The 21203-nt window shown below is 41.4% G+C and overlaps 1 protein-coding gene and 1 long non-coding RNA gene across 24 annotated transcripts in view; both read right to left on the bottom strand.

Annotated features, from left to right (window-relative positions):
* Nucleotides 1-21203, bottom strand: part of LOC139029267 (uncharacterized) — a 205710-nt gene that overhangs the window by 42461 nt on the left and 142046 nt on the right. The window lies entirely within an intron of this gene.
* mbnl1 (muscleblind-like splicing regulator 1) overlaps nucleotides 2503-21203 on the bottom strand; it is a 92788-nt gene continuing 74087 nt past the window's right edge. For 6 of the 23 annotated variants that reach the window (XM_024010354.3, XM_024010351.3, XM_024010356.3 and 3 more), the window contains 11 exons: nucleotides 17970-18140; nucleotides 17725-17775; nucleotides 17278-17490; nucleotides 16541-16780; nucleotides 15248-15301; nucleotides 14047-14200; nucleotides 13095-13130; nucleotides 11514-11599; nucleotides 9582-9626; nucleotides 7018-7089; nucleotides 2503-6396 (listed from right to left, as the gene is read on the bottom strand). In XM_024010354.3, the coding sequence (XP_023866122.1) occupies nucleotides 7033-7089; nucleotides 9582-9626; nucleotides 11514-11599; nucleotides 13095-13130; nucleotides 14047-14200; nucleotides 15248-15301; nucleotides 16541-16780; nucleotides 17278-17490; nucleotides 17725-17775; nucleotides 17970-18140 (1107 nt within the window). In that variant the 3' untranslated portion in view covers nucleotides 2503-6396; nucleotides 7018-7032. The remainder of the gene's footprint in view (nucleotides 6397-7017; nucleotides 7090-9581; nucleotides 9627-11513; nucleotides 11600-13094; nucleotides 13131-14046; nucleotides 14201-15247; nucleotides 15302-16540; nucleotides 16781-17277; nucleotides 17491-17724; nucleotides 17776-17969; nucleotides 18141-21203) is intronic. The other 17 variants (XM_024010357.3, XM_024010360.3, XM_024010359.3 and 14 more) reach the window with 17 other exon arrangements.

Raw genomic sequence — 21203 nt, 5'->3', positions numbered from 1 at the left:
TAGGTGAGGTGATTACCTACCAAAAGTACCCAGAGAACTTCATGAAAGTGCTGCTGGAAGAGCACCACACCACCCGGCGTACGTCCACTGGGGGCCGTCCTGCTACAGACAATCCCTTACGCCTCACGGCACAACATTTTGCCTCCAAAGTCCCTCCAGCTGCTGTTCAAGGCAGTTGCACACAGAGACACTGTAGTCTGCCTGTCCAGCACCAGGAGAAGGAAGGTTGACAAAGTACATGTGTTCTGTGTGTTGCACCATGCTTTGGGGAGTATCATATGCTCAAGCACTATTGAGCACATCTGCAGCAATTACTGACTGACAGCCTTGGCAGCTGCCATAATACTATGCCTTTAGGGGTGTGTGGGGGGGTGGGGGCGTTTTTGTTGTTTGGTCACTACATTAATATTGAAATATGGGTTATGCATATTTATAATGACAGTCAGTTTTTTTCCTTCTAATAAAACTTGTTTTTGTTTTTGTTGTTCAAACACTACTACTACTTCAATAAAATAGACAAATATAGGGCCTATGTCTGTTATTGCTGTTTTTTCCTCTAGTAAAACTTTAGAGGAGTGTACGTTCATACAGTATGTTGCTGGCATACTAAAGCTGGCCTCAATCTTCGCCAAGAGGTCCAGCTCCAGTTACGTTGGTCCAATAATGTTCAGTGCTGTTTGTGTGGTTTCTGAAAGTACAAAATAAAGAGGGAATTCGTAGTAATTATACCGAACTAAAATGATTTCGACGATTTCATGTAAGGAAATGAGTCAATTTAAATAAATTCATTAGGCTCTAATCTATGGATTTCACATGACTGTGCAGGGGCGCAGCCATAGGTGGGCTTGGGAGGGCATAGGCCTATCCACTGGGGAGACAGTAACCAGCCAATCAGAATYAGTTTTCCCKCAGAAAAGGGCTTTATTACAGACATAAATACTCCTCAGTTTCATCAGCTGTCTGGGTGACTGGTCTCGACGATCCCATAGGTGGCTGGTGTGGTTACATGCTGTCTGTGGTTGTAATGCCAGTTGGAAAGTACAGTAATCCCTCGGTTTTATCGCGGCGGGGGTACGTTCCGAAAAATGACCCGCGATAAGTTGCAAATCCGCGAAATAAGAAACTCTTTTTTTTTTTACAATTAGCACCTATACATGTATACAAATACAGTGACTCACGTGTAGTTGAGTTTTCGTCGACATTATGGTTTAAGGAGATGTCGAAATTACAAGATAATTTGGCCAACTTAAGTAAATTTGCCAAGCTGTTTTATGTACGTACACATAATGCAACGAGACGACAAAATGATAGCACAATTTCGTAGCATGTTTTGATACAAGAAGCGGGGCAGTGAGTTTTTAGCGAAATCAGAATGCAGAGCACAATGCACCAAAAAAAAAAAAAAAAAGCATTATGAAAATCCGCGAAATAGCGAAGTCCGCGATAAGTGAACCGCGAAGTGGCGAGGGATCACTGTACTGCCAAATTCTCAAAAATGACGTGGAGGCGGTTTATGGTAGAGAAATGAACATTGAATTCTCTGCATCAGCTCTGGTGGACATTCTTGCAGTCAGCATGCCAATTGCAGCTCAATCAAAACTTGAGACATTATGTTTGCGTGACAAAACTGCAAATTTTGATTGCCATTTATTGTCATGCTGTTTAATCAGCTTCTTGATATGCCACACCTGTCAGGTGGATGGATTTCCTTGGCAAAGAGACATGCTCACTAACAGGAATGTAAAGAAATGTGTGTACAAAATTTGAGAGAAATATGCTTTTTGTGCATATGGAAACATTTCTGGAATTTTTATTTCAGCTATTAAGGGACCAACATTTTACATGTTGCGTTTATATTTTGTTCGTTATAAGTTGTGGCATATGTTTATTATAAGCATATTTTCTCTATCAAATTCATGACTGTAATTTACTTTCCACAAACATGACCATGAACGAGGGCTATACTCTAGGAAGCAAAGGAACAGAYAACTAATCTCCTCGGAAAGGTGTCTTGTCATCTCTTTAAAGGCCCAGTGTAGTCAAATACGTGATTTTCCTGTGTWTTATATATATTTCCACACTATGAGGTTGGAATAATAATAATGAAYATTATGATAATGCCCTTTTAGAGTAAGAGATGCTTCAAAAGACAGCCTGAAATTTCYGCTTGTTTTGGTGGTATGGAGTTTTGGCCTACCTGGTGAATTTGGCCTACTAGGCAGTAAATTAGTTAATTGACCAATAAGAGACTTCTAAACCTCTCTGACAATACCAGCTCGATTTCAGTTTTCCCCTCCCCACTCAGACCACTCAGACAGTCCTAGTTAAATTATTGCTTGAGAAAATGCTCTTTTTGACCGTTTTAATGGTAAACAATCGTAGCAAGGTACTTAACGGTTACCCAGAAATGATTTTATATAGAGATAAAAACAGCTGCAATGGACCGTTACAGTAATGTGTTATAGACAAAGTTAACAWGCAAACAGGAAGACCACAGATGAGTTGCGTGAGCAAATCAGTTTTTTTTTTTATTCAATTTTTTTTATATATATAATTCAGAACAGCAAGAGTCAATTATGGCAACAATTTTTTTTGCATAAAACAAATCTGAAGACAAGAGTAGTACATTATTCTGTAGCAACTATAAGCAAAAAAAATTAAGTGTTCACACATACTAAACAGTCAAGCATGTGTGTCCCCAGCAGGGAAGAAAGACCTTGGTTTAAGCTGAGAGACAGTGAAATCTGCCCACGCAGCTCTGGTTGGTTTGGAGAAAGTGACGCTTTGGTTCCATAGCACTTATACAGCGACCTCGAGTCAGAAATAGGATGACCTCGACTGAAGACAATTACATTCATTTGAAAGAGTGTTTACCTATACATTTTGTACGGTACGGTGGGGAGCCTTCACCTGCCGAGTGCACAGTTGTCTGGTATAATTAGCTGTGCCCTGTGAGTCCATGTTGACTTGAGTGATCTTACGGTGATTCGAGAATATTTCTYGGGTGGTTTTGTGTTAACGTTACATTTTATTCTTGAGAGCTCATGTAGTTTCTTGGTAAAAAAAAATGTATATCACAAGTGCAAGTGTTCGATTACTTGTCAAAAGTCTTATTTCCCCTGTCTCCCCAAATGTATTTTTGTAAATTGAAAATATAAAACTTTCCATATCTACTTATATAGATTGTTTACATTTGTGTTCTTTTTACATGCAATGAAACTAAAATTTGAAATGGTTTGTAACATATTTTTTTGTAGTTATTGTACTGTAGGGCTAGGCATGATTTGAAATATGGACAATATATCATATTTATTGTATATCATATACTACAAGGGGAGTGAGTGGGAGTGAATGTGGGGATTACGCCCCTTGAGGATTTCCTGGCAAACTACTAGCCACTGACAAAAGCTTAAAAACGCATAGCTTTTTCTGAATGCATTTGCCTAGAAACTGGCACCATTTTCTTTCTTTTTGCAAGCAAATTTGTTTAGCTGGTCTATCCGTTTCAATTTTTTTTTTTAATTAACCTAKAAAAGTACTTATCATTATAGAATTTTTTATTCAAAATAATATCTCAATATGATAAATGTTTTTTTTTTTCTCTGTTCATTGACTATGTACAGAAGTGCAAAAAGTCAACCTTCGTCCCTTAGGTTAGAGTTCGTTCATCTGCAGCATTACCGACCTTCCCGATTCAGCAAAGTCCACTACCTCACCTCTACTCTCACTATTCACCAAACTCCAGAGACCCATCAATCTCACTGTTCATTTTGCGCTGACATTCAGGGCAATCTTAAGAAATATTAAAACAATATATATATATATATTTTAATTAATGGATACAGTAGAAAATAACTTTTTGTTCCTTCTCTAAACATGGACAATCTAAATTTCGACACAATATACACTACCGGTCAAAAGTTTTAGAACACCTACTCATTCAAGGGTTTTTCTTTGTTTTMACTATTTTCTACATTGTAGAATAGTAGTGAAGACATCAAACTATGAAATAACACATATGGAATCATGTGGTAACCAAAAAAGTGTTCAACAAATCAAAATATATTTTATATTTGAGATTCTTCAAATAGCCACCCTTTGCCTTGATGACAGCTTTGCAGACTCTTGGCATTCTCTCAACCAGCTTCACCTGGAATGCTTTTCCAACAGTCTTGAAGGAGTTCCCACATATGCTGAGCACAACGTAGAAAAMAATAAAAATGAAAAACCCTTGAATGAGTAGGTGTTCTGAAAGATTTGACCCGATAGTGTGTTTTCAAACAAGATCTCGACTTGTAGCTAGTTAAAACATTCGTTTTCAGCCAGAGTTGATGCCTCGGCAACACACCAACTGATGCCGTTCATTGTATCAATATCAAAAGGTCTTTGATCAACATTTTTGATCAACTTCTTCAGACGTCCAGCTACAAGAATGATGGGAATACGTATTCTGACTCCACATATTATTATTATTAATCATTAGTATGGTTTGAAAATRCAAATCTCTACATTTACAACGGCTATATCATAATGTTGTCAAGTAGAATATAATAAGGCAGAAATCTACAAACTAAATATTCAAATAGATTAAAATCCTTAAGTAATACATAACACATGAGTTCAATGAAATTTAAGAGTAAATTGTTACTTGAGAAAAAAACTAAACCAAAACATTATAAGGTGTATGTATGTGTACGGACTATAATATATAATTGGTGTTCGTTGCCTGTATGGTGATTGAAAGTACATTTGATTGGGATGGAACCCAGTCCTGTAATCTAAGGCTTCAATAGAAGTACATTACAATCAGTAAAGAGATCTTACACCTCAGTCAAAACGACAAAAACGAAATCACAGAACATAATGGCGTGTGAAAACAAGGGTTTTGAAATGAAATCTCTGCTCCCCCAATTCTGTGTTGAACCTTTCTTGAATTTGGCCATATACTCCGGTAACCCTTCGTGCATGAGCAGAACTGTGCTTTGGTATCCTGAATCAGATCAAATCTGATCAAAAAAAGTGAGATACTTTTCCCTTCTGTTTGATAAATTCACATCAAATTAGTTATTTGTTGTATTACCCCAATTGAAGGAAAATGTGTCTATTGAGAGGTAATAGGTCTGGGGGAGCACAAAAACACTCAACCAAGTGCATATCTTCTTATGACCTAATCAAACGTATCTTTTTTTTAACAACACATGGTTTGATAGTGCTTCTTTCTAGACACACTTTTAGAGTCCCTCCACCTATAACGAAAWAATCAACTCAAAAACGACATTTTGATATAATACCAAAAGATCGTTTTTGAGTGGATTTTTCCTTTAAGGTTGGGGACAAGGAAATGAGACCTCATGGAGAGCTAGTACGCCCCCTATCACTTCAACAGGCATTAGAGTCTACTGACTTACAACTCTCCCAGTCACTATGAGCTCTGAGTCATAGATCACCCCATCTGATAAATACAACGATAAAGCAAAAACAGAAAGGCAAAAACAAAAACAAATTGATAAAAGGCACCTCTTTTTTTTTTTTTTTTTTTTCATTGCAAGAGAGATCAAAGGCTGGAGAGGAACCCATTCCTAATATCAACCAAAAAAATCAAATGGCACAATATATATATAAAGAAAATACACAATGGAGAAATGATGTAAAAAACAAAACTCGAGCCATAAAAACACATATCTTAGGTAAACAGAATAACACTGCTGAAATAACACTCTGGTTTGGGATGTATGGCCTCTATGGCACACATTAGGTGGTTAAAGCTAGCATGGTTGTGCTTCAAAAGGTACACAGGTGTGTTTCTTACCCAGAACATTCATATGTCCCTGACCCTCATTTTATCATCTAGCTTCACTCGAAGCCTTTTTAAAAACAGAAAACTGTACATGCTAAAATGTGTTGTGCCTTTCTGATTTCAATTCAAATTCAAGGTGCACATTTGCATGTATTAATTTAAAAACAAAACAAATAAAAAAAATGCTGTCTTGGTCTACCGAGGTACCAACACAGTATTCTGTACGTTAGACGCCACAACATCTCGCTCTCAGCCTCGTGTGTGTGCAAAAAAATGTAAAAAAAGTAATGTTTTTGAACACACAGGTGTATTGTGAATGTACTCAGTGTCTGTCTGTCAGCATGGATAGACAGACACTCCTCTTCTCAGCTGGGTGTTGACTTGGAGGACAAGGAGGTGTGTGTGTGTGTGTGCATGTATGTGTGTCATGGCATCGACTGGGCACACCGATGTTGGCATGTGTGACAAGAACAGCATTGCGGAGCGACTGAGAGATGATGACCGATTCTCCTCCTGTCCATTGCTTGACATTCTGAACATTATATACAAAAAGGCTGAACTCTTTAGGCTTGTACAGTGCCAGCACACAGTCATTTGATCTGCAAAACAAGAGACAAGGAATAAAATAAAATAAATTAAGATAGAAAAGTTATTTTCATATGTAGCTCATCTTCCAAAATCTGGAAGTCAATCTGCAGTTTAATCAATAACCTTGCGGCCACCCCYCCACTGCTTTTGGTAAAAAGCTGAAAGATGGGTCTGGAGAAATATAACCAATCTCAAATTCATAGACAGAGCTCTGGATGTAAGGACTGACAATCCATGATATCAAAATMGTTTATGTTATTACCATCAAGGACCACTTTGGAAACAACTTTTAAATGTATACTTTCAAGTGCTATCGTCTGGAAATACAGTGTACATCTTGCTGTATAATGTTTTTACCCAAACAAATCAAAATAAATTCAATGTTTGCATTTACATTGTTTACAAATATTGGAAACAAYCTTATAATTTGGATTCTGATGGGATACAAGAGTTAAACTAAGCTCATGAGGCATCTATAAGTAATATTCTTCAAGAATCAATGGGTATATATTCATTTCAATGTCCAAAAATGTATGATTGCCGATTGCCCCTTTAAATGTATAAAATAAAACAAACACACAAGCTGCACAGTTCAACGTACTGTAACGAAACAGAGAGGAATAGAAACTCACTGTTCTTGACTCGAACTACATTTGAGTCAGATACTTGTGACTATTCAGATGATCGGCAGAAATGATTGGAATCTGGGGATGGAGACAGAGCAGAGAAATCAAACACAGCAAACCTCGTACGCATATCATCGGACACCCACTAGCCCCACATCAGCAGTTTTAACCACATTTCCGAGTTCATTACCGAAAAGGAGATGAAGATAAGACAAAATGTGGTTACAATGTTGCAAAGATAAAACAAAGCATTTTATAGGATCACTGAAACCTGCTAACCAGCATTATTTTTGGAATGTTTGGCAAAGGGGAGGGTGGAGGAAGAAAATAAAATGTCAGTCGCTAGTGAGGTGTCTCCTCGTGCAAACTTAAGTCCTACAGAACCGGGGGTGACCGGTTCAACCCCTGGGGTTGGAACCAAAATTATTTTCCAATCGTTTTGTATTGTTTTTCTTTCCGTTCCACTGTTCCAACCTGTAAAATAAAGTTCTGAACCGGTTCGGACCGAAAGAAAGTATTGGTTTATATCGTTCTTTTTTGTTCCTTCTTAAACCTCTGAAATATTTTTTTTACATTAGCTCGACATTAAATTACTTCACAAATCASTGAGGATAGAGCAGTATGGAGCAGGCAAGCTATAGTTGTTTAAATCCGCGGTGGACAGACAAGTGAAAGGCGCGAGAAGCGACTTCAATTTTGCAGGTGGGGGGGAGAGCGAGACAGGTTGAAGGAGGAGGCTTGGCTTGAAGCTCTGGGCACATTGTTATGACATGCATTATCTCAATTAGGCCCACAGAACTATACCTACGGAAGAACGGCTTCTATGGAAAATCTTTGAATGTCTATTGAACTTCCGAGAGTTAACATTGGACCAGAGCTAGCTAGCTATCTAGCTAACAAGCTTGTGTGTGCAGAGTGGCACCATAATTAAAAACAATGGTTCATAAATCCAATGTGAATTGTAAAAGCTATAGTATTAAAAATCTCTCCCTAATTTCTGAATCACGCTTGTAAGGTCAGTAGGTTACAGTAGCCTAAGCTTCGGAGGGGGAGGGGCAGGTTGCCTACATGCTCACACCGGCAAATATTTTCAGCTGTCAGGCAGACACTGGAATAAGTTTCTGAGTGACAGAGGGAGGGCTTTGCATAGCTGCCTTGTAGTATTTTTTTGAGAGACTGAAAATAATTCCTGGAACGTAACATAATAATATTAACCGGTTCCCATGCTTTTAAAATAACGGTTCTGAACTGGAACAGTATAGATCACTTTCCTTCCCGGTTCTGATTCTGTCTCCCCGAAAATGTTTTTTTGGGGGGTGTTTCGGTTCTGTTCCCTGAAGTGCAGTTAGTTAAGCATACATTTTTTCCCTTGGGATAATAAAGTTTCAACTAATGTCTTTAKCTTTAAGGGTTGTTGCACTCCCATTACATTATACGTAAAATATGTTAATATTTCACTATGTACATGTATTCTTTCCCTTGTCCTACTTGACCACGGTCTGAAATTATTGACACCCTTGATAAAGATGAGCAAAAATTACTGTATAAAATAAATAATTGAAATACTGAGCTATATTGTATGCCAATATTTTTGGGGAAATTCTATTATTTTATACTAATACAATTGCTCAGAGAAGGAGATTTTGTTTAACAAGTAATACAAAAAATACAAAAATAGGTAGGGGTCAAAATTATTGACACCCCTGTTTTCAATACCTTTCAACACCTCCCCTTGAGAGGATAACGGCATTGAGCCTTTTTCTAAAATGTTGAAGAACACCTTGGGAGGGATCTTAGACCCTTCCTCAATACAGAATCCTCCCAGATCCCTGATATCCTTTGTCTGCGCTTATGGACTGCCCTCTTCAATTCAAACCACAGGTTTTCAATGGGTTTCATGTCCGGATACTGAGATGGCCATTGCAAAATGTGTATTTTGTGATTTTTGATGTCTGCTTGGGATTATTGTCTCGCTAGAAGATCCACTTGCAGCCAAGTTTCAGCCTCCTGGCAGAGGCAACCAGGTTTTTGGCAAAAATATCCTGGTACTGGGGAAAGTTCATGATGCCGTTGACCTTAACAAGGGCCCCCGGGACCAAAGGAAGCAAAATGGCCCCATAACATCAAAGATCTACCACTATATTTTACAGTAGGTATGGGGTCCTTTTCTGCTTATGCATTCTAATTTCGACACCAAACCCAKCAGTGGTGTGCGTGGCTCAATTTTCATGACAATTTTCATGACAAATGTAAAATGCCTAGAGTTTGCTAAACAACATTGCCACTTGGATTGGAACTGGTGCTTTGGTCAGATGACATYTAAATAGAGCTCTTTGACATCTTTATCAAGGGTGTCAGTCATTTCTGACCCCACTGTATACTCCTCAAGGGCCTAAGCAGCAGAAGAAGAAAGAAATGTGTCCTCAGAGTCCTCAGACACTAATATCTTTGACTGCATGTAGGCAGCAGCAGAAAAACATAAGCCGAGCACCAAATGGCACAGATAGCAACTGACGCACCTACTGTGCAAAACGCTTGACAAAAAATAAGCAAAACTACCTCATACATACCAATTGCATGTATTCGTTGGTAGTCAACTTTGATAAGGAAGAGTCCTCAAAATGAGAAAGGACAAAGATCAAGGTTAAAATGACGTCAAAGATGAACGACATACTGTAAACGTCTCCCCAGAATGACTAGTTAATGACACATATAACTTGTTTAATAACTACATTCAAAGTTGACCATTAACATGATACATAGACGTACTGTTCTAATAACCTTTCATGAAACGGTTATACTCAACCACCAGTGTAGGCCAACAAGAGGGAGACTGTCTCCCATCCCATCCCTAGCAGACAGGGAAGCACCTACAGAACCTCCATGTGCGCTGTGCGTGAAAGGTATATATATATATATATATATATATATATATATATATATATATATATATATATATATATATATATATATATATATATACTGTATACACAGTGCCTTCGGAAAGTATTCAGACCTCTTGACTTTTTCCACATTTTGTTACATTACAGCCTTATTCTAAAATGTATGAAATTAAACAAAAATCCTCATCAATCTACAAACAAAACCCCATAATGACGYAGCTAAAACAGTTTTTTAGACATTTCAGACCCTTTACTGAATTATTTTGCAGCGATTACAGCCTCGAGTCTTGACGGGTATGACGCTACAAGCTTGGCACACCTGTATTTGGTGAGTTTCTCCCATTCTTCTCTGCAGATCCTCTCAAGCTCTATCAGGTTGGATGGGGAGCGTCGCTGCACAGCTATTTTCAGGTCTCTCCAGAAATGTTCGATCGGGTTCAAGTCCGGGCTCTGGCTGGGCCACTCAAGGARATTCAGAGACTTATCCCAAAGCCACTCCTGCGTTGTCTTGGCTGTGTGCTTAGGGTCATTGTCCTGTTGGAAGGTGAATCTTCACCCCAGCCTGAGGTCCTGAGCGCTCTGGAGCAGGTTTTCATCAAGGATGTCTCTGTACTTTACTCCATTCATCTTTCCCTCGATCCTGACTAGACTTCCAATCCCACCACCATGCTRCACCGTAGGGATGGTGCCAGGTTTCCTCCAGACGAAACAAGCGTCACGTCAGACCAGAGAATCGTGTTTGTCATGGTTTGAGAGCCCTTTAGGTGCCTTCTGGCAAACTCCAAGTGGGCTGTCATGTGCCTTTTACTGAGGAGTGGCCTCCGTCTGGCCACTCTACCGTAAAGGCCTGATTGGTGGAGTGCTGCAGAGATGGTTGTCCTTCTGGAAGGTTCTCCCATCTCCACAGAGAAATCTGGAGCTCTGTGAGAGTGATCATTGGGTTCTTGGTCACCTCCCTGACCAAGGCCCTTTCCCCCCGATTTCTGAGTTTAGGAAGAGTCTTGGTGGTTCCAAACTTCTTCCATTTAAGAATGATGGAGGCCACTGTGTCCTTGGGGACTTTCAACGCTGCAGAAWTTTTTTGGTACCCTTCTCCAGATCTGTGCCACAAGACAATCCTATCTCGGAGCTCTACGGACAATTCCTTCGACCTCATGGCTTGGTTTTTGCTCTGACATGTACTGTCAATTGTTACACCTTATAAAGACAGGTGTGTGCCTTTCTAAATCATGTCCAATCAATTGATTTTACCACAGGTGGACTCCAATCAAGTTGTAGAAACATCTCAAGGATGATCAATTAGAAACAGGATGCACCTGAGCTCAATTTTGAGTCTCATAGCAAAGGATCTGAATACTTGTGTAAATAAGGTATCTGTTTTTAAATTTTAATAAATTTGCAAAAAAAATTAAAAACAGTTTTCGCTTTGTCATTATGTGGTATTGTGTGTAGATTGATGAGGGAGAAAAAATATATTCATCCATTTTAGAATAAGGCTGTAATGTAATGAAAAAAGGGAAAGGGTTTGAATACTTTCCGAATGCACTGTACAAGAGGGAGAGAAGAGAGCGAGAGAGAGAGAGAGGTAGAGGAGCAAACCTGATTGGCTGAGGTGGTTGCGAAGGGAACGCTTGTGGCAGATGTGGTGGCTGCAGATGCTGGCGTACCACCGTGCATCATGGGTACTTTTGTCAAAAGGGAAAATCAGATAAGCAAAAACCCATAGAGGAGTAGAGTGTGGCAAATTGGGCACCAGGAAAACGTGAGGGGACAGGTGAGGGGGGAGAGGGGCAAGGGCCCGATTCTAATTATAATAATTCTAATTCAATAACTCACTTCCTTTTTCTCTGCCCTCGCTGATGCATACTCAAAGATCTGAGAGGATTGGATACGTGTAAGCAATATGATGCAGACAAGACCTAGCCTAGAAGAAGGTTGGGTTGGCAGTAACCATATTGCTTAAACACTTCCAGTCCTTTCTGATCTGAGAAGGGAAAGACACGAGGGAGAGGAGAAGGGAGTAAGTTATATGATTGGAATCTAGCCATGGGTGTTAAAGGGATAGGGATTTCAGATTGGTACATCTGTGGATGGCATATTGAGGTTATACCAGACTAAAGCGGTATAGAGTCTAAGGAATATTTACAGTAACATGTTTGGTAGTACACCTGAAACAGAATAAAACTTACATTAAAACATACACTGAGTGCACAAAACATTAGGAARGCCTGCTCTTGCCATGACAGACTGACCAGGCAAATCCAGGTGAAAGCTACAGTATGATCCCTTATTGATGTCACCTGTTAAATCCACTTCAATCAGTGTAGATGAAGAGGAGGAGACAGTTTAAGGAGGATTTTTAAGTCTTGAGACAATTGAGAAATGGATTGTGTATGTGTGCCATTCAGAGGGTGAATGGGCAAGACAAAATATGCTTTTTAACGCGGTATTGTAGAAGGTGCCAAGTGCACTAATTTGAGTGTGTCAAGAACTGCAACGCTGCTGGGCTTTTCACACTCAACAGTTTCCCGTGTATATCAAGAATGGTCCACCACCACCCAAAGGACATGCAGCCAACTTGACACAACTGTGAGAAGCATCGGAGTCAACATGGGCCAGCATCCCTGTGGAACACTTTCGACACCTTGTAGTCCGTGTGTCAACGAATTGAGACTGTTGGCAAAAGGGGGTGKAACTTAATATTAGGAAGGTGTTCCTAATGTTTTTCACACTCAGTGTATATCGCCAGTATTACAATTTATAGTTATGACTAAACACAGCATTATTTTGTTTAAATGACAAAGGAAATGTGCAAATGAGTATATATTATATGCCACAACCAACCCTGTGACTCTGTCAAAGCAAAGGCAGATCCAACTACATGTGGATCTGACCATACTGAGGATTATTAAATGGAGGGAAATTAAAATTATTAGCCTGATCCCAGATCTGTTTGTGCTGTCTTGCCAACTCCTATGGTTATTGAGTGCTCCTATCTTGCTAACTCCTATGGTCACTCGTGTGACAACGACCCTAGCAGTTGACTAGACAGCACAAAAAAGTGGGAATCGTGCTATAAAACTATATGGGTTCACTCAGATGTGATGGTTAGATAGATTGATGTGCGAGTCACTGGCAAGGCTGAAAGCTAATTGGTGGAGAAGGAAAGCTGGAACCTACCAACACCGGCGGTGGGGGTCATGCAGAATATTGAGCCTGCCCAAATGCACATCATGCAGTGCAACAGGAAGTGTGCAACAGGAAGTGGATTGGAAAAGGGGGAGAGAAATCAAAACAGCCCGTCACAAGGTTCGTTAGAATGAAGGAAGAGATCAGGTTAATTAATTAACTGGACAGCATTCAGTAACACAGTAAGTAGTCATCAGTGGAAATACAGGTGTGCTGACCAGGGTTGGGGTAAATTCCATTTAAATTCCAGTTAATTCAGAATGTAAACCTAATTCCAATTCCAATTTAACACATATCTCATTGAAAACCATTGAAGAGGATTGGAATTGGAATTTCCGTGTTTCTAAATTGACTGGAATTGAAATGGAATTGACCCCAAACCTGGTGCTGACCAAACTAGCCAATAAGGAGAATCAGGTAGAGAGTCAATACAGATCAGATAAAAACATGGATATTCATGTGCAATAAACAGTGATAATAATAGTAATAGCAATCATCAATCGATGAATATAAATAGTTAAAGTCATAATAATAATCATAATAGTGACACGAAAGCATACACACACGCTCAAGACAGAATCGAAAAAGTGTAGCAGTTGAATATGGAAGCAGGACATACATTATGTTGCCAAACAGATGCAAGGGGACAGAAAGGAAAAACGTCCCGATGCAGTCTCCATCTGACCACATGCACAGCCCCCCCAGCCCAAACCAAAGCACATTACCAGTGAGAGAACCTGAACACCTGCACCACTTTCAGATTTAGATGGCGGCGTGGAGCCTTTAACACTGTTATCGCAACGTTTGCACTGTTCACCTTCTACGTACTCTAACTCTCTTGCTGAGCTCTAACTACCTTCAGTGTCCGGGCAGGTCTACTCGTTCTAGTTCTACGTATAAAAGAGACCATGTGAAAGCGACGTGGGCGCCCTGGGAGCCATACCTGAGGGGAGGAAGGCAGCCTGCTGCTGAAACTGCATGTTGGCCAAGGCGTGTTGGTACTGGAGCATGCCGGTGTTGAACATGGCAGAAGCCCCATTAGGCTTCTCCATGGCTACCCGCTTGGGCATGGGTGGCATGACACTATGGGGGATCCCCTGCCCAGCCCCAATGGAGGGAGGGAAAGAGGGATGGGGGGGGAGGGGGAAGAGAGAGAGCGAGAGAGCGAGAGAGAGAGAGAGAGAGAGAGGAGAAACAAACAACGAGAGAGAATGAGAGAGAAAGAGGTGCGTGAGGGAGGCGTGAGAGAGAGGGTGTGTTGGAGGTAAAAACGGGAAAGAAAACAAAAAAGAGAATTGGTGTTAAGTTAGAGGATAAAAGAACATCACAACAACAAAGTGTAACCGTGTGTAACACCAGCAAGCAAGCAGCAGTCTACATAATTACTACACAAGCAAGAGCATGGCACTAACTGGGGCTACATAGTGACTCTATAAAGCATTCATATCCATGATACAATCAGTTACTAAGCTTAATATGGAGGATATACCGTATAAATACACCTTGCGCTGACTTAATGCAACTAAAGCAAGCATTGCTCTATTAATTAAACAATAAGGCAGCTAAGAAGAGGAAGAGATAGGAAGCATAGAGAGAGAGGGGGCTGCACTGCTAGCGCCATGATCAACTGAATTATGAGCAATCTTATTAACTCGGGTGGGAATGGATCCCTACAATATGACTTTAATCATATCCCACTCAATCAGACATGCACTAGGAACAAATACATGCATATATACTGTACATACATACTACTGATTCACAACACATTGTGCATAAGCTCGAGCCATGCCACCATTTACATTTACTGTTAAAAGCTAAAAATGTCCTCAACCCTCTCCTACTGTTAACATAAGCTATACGTGATTAATTGATTGTGGCCCTTTTTACAGATTCCCATGTCGAATTGATGTTTGTTTGGGAAGCAGGTTTTTAATCGCAAACATGGTGGAGATGGTCAATTCAGTCAAAGCCGGGAAGGAAGCCACAATCAGTTTATCACAGGCAATAATGACACATATAGCAACAGGAGGAAAGAAAACACATTACGATAACAAACAATAATTAAAGTAGCTATATCTGGGTTAAGACATTGCACTACGACAAAGCCACATGCCAAGCTAAAAGGTGAAAGGTCATAGTACCAGGTCAAAGGTTGCGTCGAGGGGTCGCTTCAGTGATTTGACAGCCGACTGAGTCTTAATTAGCAGGCAGCGAGCACATGATGGCAATGGGCCAATGGGGTTCAAGCGCATTAACATAAACCAGCAAGCAGAGGTGCATCATGGGGGCAGCAGTGCAGTTCGGGTAGGTGAGAAAAAAAAACAAATAAAAAAACAAATCATTGGAACGCAGTATACAAGGGGATAACATGACTAGGGCATGCACAGTGTGTAGATACTACAGTACTACAGGTGAGAGCTACAGTACAGTACATGGTCATGAGTTCAATAATGGTCTAGCTATATCAAATACTGTGAAAAGATGTAAACAAGAATAAAATGGAATGTACACTGTCATTACTTCAAAACTGGGCATTGAGTGATATGATCACACTTTAAAATAACTACAACTTATGAAGCATTCATAAACCCTTTATAAGGTCTACATAAATGCTTCATAAATCATTTATGAACAAATATCATACTTTATGAAGTGTAGTATAGGGTTTATACCACATCTGGTATAGCACCAYATGTAAGGACCTGTTATATCACCTTTATATAGCGTGACATTTGCTTATAAATGATTATGAAGCATCTATGCAGGCCTTATAAAGGGTTTATGAAGCCTTTATTAAGCAATATGAGCTATAGAATGTTTAAAGTGGGACAAGTGGGACTATTAAACCATCAAAAAGCAATACACTCTTAATCTTTCACTGTGCACATCATAGTCATTGTCTCATTACAATGATTAAACACCACAATGTTTGTTTTTTGCTCTTCATACAAAGCATGGCAAATACTAGGAACAATAGACAAGGGTTACAACGCTAGTTCAGCTGTGGATGTTCAGCTAGAGAGGAACGACCATTGTTATATTAGACTTAGACTGCAGTCWGAGAAGCACATTAAATGCATTGAATGCCAAGAGGAACCTACGCAGGGGAAGCACACATTGAGACAGAGGATGTAGATACAGATACGATCAGTCAGATCAGCTAAACGTCGGTGGGTTTTCTTTATCAGCTAARGCCATCAGGCAGAGAAAAAGACTGAGCCATATAATATAATAGAGACGTTACCTGTAGGCACATATCTAAGATCAGTTTCTCTGCTTARCCTRCCCKAAWRCRWAKCKWWWRCKWTMSKAKSMRKAAAKSSKWTAACTGACCTTAGATCTGTGGCTACGGGCAGCTTCATCCTACTGTGTGTATTTCCTCATTCCTACAATGCGACTGTTTCCTAGATGATCCAAGATGGCGGACTACTCACCATGGCTGCGGCGGCAGTGGCCTGGTTCACCTGATGCTGTGCAGCCTTGATCTTGGCRTGCAGGTGGGCCGGAGGGTGGAAGTACTTGCACTTCTCCCTGGAGCAGCGGCCCTTGATGTAGTCCATACACACGGTGACCGTGTTGTCGTTGGTGTCAATCATGGTGCTGTCGGAGGGGTGGGAGAAGCGGCAGTCGTTCTCCCCCCGGGAGCAGTTGCCCCGCTGGTACTCACGACACACCTGGCGAGGGGGAGAGYGGTGTGGGGGAGGGATGAATACATGGATGTACATTGATACACACTAGCTTGGTTTCCATCCAATTGGCGACAGATTTTCATGTGAATATTCTAAAATCTGCATCAAGAAAATATCCACCGCCATTTATCGCATAATTCATTTTCATAATTCATATGAACGCATAATTCATTCATTTTCATCAATTTCATTATCAGCATTTAGAAAATTGGACCAAAACTTCCTGTTTCCACACAACTGGCGTGACTTTTTTTTTTTTTAAATTACGGTATGACTTTACACACATAAAAACTGTAGATGGAAACGTGGTTACAGCCATACAGACATAAGCATTGAGCAAAGTCACTGTGTGTTGGACGTGGCATTTGAAGGGCAGCAGAGGGCAGCAGTGTCTTTTTGTTAACGCAGCATGTTGTGGCCTAGAATCAGCACAGGCTGCTGGAGCGGGGTGGAGGGGGTGTCCGTCAATCTGAATCTCTTACCTCCAGTCTGTCTGTCCTCATGAGTTTCTGTGCAGCTGCGGCTGCAGCATTGGGGACCTGGCCATGGTTGGGGTGGCCTGCCATGAGGACCTGCGGGCTGGGCATGATCTCTGCCTGCATCAGGCCAGGCGATACCGGGCCCAGGTACGGGTTGAAGGCTGCTGCCGCCGCGCTGGCATTGGTGGCCAGGCCTGGTGCCATAGAGAACATAGGCTGCAAACGGGAGGAGGGGGCGGGCAGATAGAGACAAGGGTCAAAGGTGAGAGGTTATATTTCCTGGTATGTTAAATGTGCTGTATTCAATGTTATGTAGCTTATCTAAACTGATACTGAATTCCCTATATAGTGCACTGCTTTAGGGCTCTGCATGGTCAGAAGTAGTACACTATATAGGGAATAGAGTGTCATTTGAGACGCAGCCGACTGTAAGTGTTGTCATGTAATTACTTGATGTAAACTGAACCTGTTGCTGTCTTGGACCAGGTCATAGAGACTAACCTGGATTGGCAAAGGTTGAATAAAATGAAGAGGGGTTTCAGGTCCTGGGATTCAGTCACAGTTCAGTTATATTCTTTTCCACTCACGTGTATGTGTGTGTGTGTGTGTGTGCATTTGTGCGCACATTTGTGCATGTGTGTGTTCTCTCACCATTGTGTATGTGTGACTTCACATCCCTACTGTATTTGTCTCACCATAGGCTGTAGCTGTGTGCCGGGCATCATGGCGTTTGCGAGTTGCATCTGCTGGGCCAGCATGGCCATGTTCTTCTGTTGGATTAGGTTGTTCCTGCCATTGATCTCTAGCTGGGTCTTTAGGTGGCCAGGAGGGTGCAGGTACTTACAGTTCTCCCTGGAACAACGGCCCTGAGAGAGGGAGAGGGAGGTGCGATAGGGGAGTGGGGGGGGGGTTTGGACAGCAAGAGAGAGAAGCAGTGTGTCAAAGTAAAGTAAGTTGATTCAGATTCAGACAGCACTGCTTTAAAGACGTCCTCTAGTGATTCTTGAACTTTTACTGTTGAAAAGCGATATCCCAAGTATAAATTCAGTAAAGTACACACAAAAAATGTTTGGAGCAAAATTTTGTTTTTTTAGAGACAACAAACTTCAAGGAGACTGCCTCGCCTACTACTTCTCAGATAGAATTCAGTGTATCAAATCGGAYGGCCTGTTGTCCCGGACCTCTGGTAGTCTCTATGGGGGTACCACAGGGTTCAATTCTTGGGCCAACTCTTTTCTCTGTATATATCAACGATGTCGCTCTTGCTGCAGGTGATTCCTTGATCCACCTCTATGCAGACGACACCATTCTGTGTACTTCTGGCCCTTCTTTGGACACTGTGTTAACAAACCTCCAAACGAGCTTCAATGCCATACAACACTCTTTCCGTGGCCTCCAACTGCTCTTAAATGCTAGTAAAACTAAATGCATGCCCTTCGCTGCTCGCACCTGCCCGCCCGACTAGCATCACTACTCTGGACGGTTTTGACTTAGAATATGTKAACTACAAATACCTAGGTGTCTGGCTAGACTGTAAACTCTCCTTCCAGACTCATATTAAGCATTTCCAATCCAAAATTAAATCTAGAATCGCCTTCCTATTTCGCAACAAAGCCTCCTTCACTCACGCTGCCAAACATACCCTCGTAAAACTGACTATCCTACCGATCCTCGACAATGTCACTTACAAAATAGCCTCCAACACTCTACTCAGCAAACTGGATGCAGTCTATCACAGTGCCATCCGTTTTGTCACCAAAGCCCCATATACCACCCACCACTGCGACCTGTATGCTCTCGTCGGCTGGCCCTGGCGACATATTCGTCGCCAAACCCACTGGCTCCAGGTCATCTATAAGTCTTTGCTAGGTAAAGCTCCGCCTTATCTCAGCTCACTGATCACGATAACAACACCCACCCGTAGCACGCGCTCCAGCAGGTATATTTCACTGGTCATCCCCAAAGCCAACACCTATTTTGGCCGCCTTTCCTTCCAGTTCTCTGCTGCCAATGACTGGAACGAATTGCAAAAATCGCTGAAATTGGAGACGTATATCTCACTCACTCACTTTAAGCGTCAGCTATCTGAGCAGCTTACCGATCACTGGCGCTGTAGAGAGCCAATCGGTAAATAGCCCATCCAACTACCTACCTCATCCCCATATTGTTTTTATTTACTTGTTTTTGCTCTTTTGCAACCCAGTATTTCTACTTGCACATCATTATCTGGACATCTCTCACTCCAGTGTTAATGTGCTAAATTGTAATTACTTCGCTACTACTAACTCCTTACTCCTTTTGCACACACTGTATATAGATTTTTCTATTGTGTTATTGACTGTACGTCTGTTTATCCCATGTGTAACTCTATGTTGTTGTTGGTTTTGTCGCACTGCTTTGCTTTATCTTGGCCAGGTCGCAGTTGTAAATGAGAACTTGTTCTCAACTGGCCTACCTGGTTAAATAAAGGTTAAATAAATAAAAAATATATTCAAAGAGTTGGTCTGTTGGGAATCAGTGATGTCATCAGCCTCGTCCCTTGCTTGAGGAACAATAGAGGAGAAGTAGAGAACAAAAGAGGAAAGGAACCCCCCCACACGTTTGCTATGTCATGACTTACCTGGACCACCTATTGAGATGTGCCTTTTGTTAAGTAAATCAGGTGTTAAAAGAGGTGAAAAGGAGACTGGAGTGCCACTTTCAGTTGATGACTGTGTGCGTGTTTCTGTGTGACTGGGTCAGTGTGTGTCAGTGTGTGTGTGTGTGTGATATGCTGGGAGCTGTTTATAGCTGCATGCCCCTAACCTGTTTCACCCTAGGTCTGGGCTATGCCTGGCACTAACTAATTGTTAAGGGCTCTTGATTTCTGCTCTATCCTGTGGGACAAAAATGTCTGTGTGTGTTTCTTTGTGCGTGTGTCAGTGCGTGTGTGAGTGTGTGCCTTTACGCATGTGTGTGTGTGTCTGCATACGTGTGTTTGTTCAGGTCAGAAGAGGGTCTCTGTGACGCTTTAAAAAAATCTATTTTACAAGGTAAGTTGACTGAGAACACGTTCTCATTTACAGCAACAACGTGGGGATTAGTTACAGGGGTGAGGAGGGGGATGAATGAGCCAATTGTAAGCTGGGGATGATTAGGTGACTGTGATGGTATGAAGGACAGCCTGGGAATTTAGCCAGGACACCGGGGTCAACACCCCTACTCTTACGATAAGTGCCATGGGATCTTTAATGACCTCAGAGAGTCAGGACACKCGTTTAACGTCCCATCCGAAAGACAGCACCCTACACAGGGCAATGTCCCCAATCATTACCCTGGGGCATTGGGATATTTTTTTAGACCTGAGGAAAGAGTGCCTCCTACTGGCCCTCCAGCACCACCTGGTCTCCCATCCAGAGACTGACCAAGACCAACCCTGCTTAGCTTCAGAAGCAAGCCAGCAGTGGGATGCAGGGTGGTATGCTGCTGGTGCAGGGTGGTATGCTGCTGGCTGGATGGACTCCTATCCAGACATCCAGCTAGGCTACATGTCAGACAGGAGATATAAATACATTTCACTCATATGATACATAGATATTGTATCACAGGGCAATATGAGGTCAAACTTCAAAGCGTCACTGCCAAGAGATAATGAACTAGGAGAGATCGTTTTGTGCTGTCTGCTAGGAATACACACTGCCAAGAAGGAGGGGTCTGAGTCGGAAAAATCCTGGTGGACTGGGGTCAGAATAGTTCAAGTGCCACCACACAGGCGTACACACACACTGGAGTCATGTTCATGTAACAGGCGTACACACACACTGGAGTCATGTTCATGTAACAGGTGACACACACACTGGAGTCATGTTCATATAACAGGTGACACACACACTGGAGTCATGTTCATCCATAATAACAGGTGACAAACTGGAGTCTGTTATTAACAGGTG

This window comes from Salvelinus sp. IW2-2015, linkage group LG19 (assembly GCF_002910315.2).
Source record: "Salvelinus sp. IW2-2015 linkage group LG19, ASM291031v2, whole genome shotgun sequence".
Classification (NCBI taxonomy): domain Eukaryota; kingdom Metazoa; phylum Chordata; class Actinopteri; order Salmoniformes; family Salmonidae; genus Salvelinus; species Salvelinus sp. IW2-2015.
The sequence above is the reverse complement of the archived record's forward strand: the minus strand, read 5'-3'. Positions and strand labels throughout refer to the sequence as shown.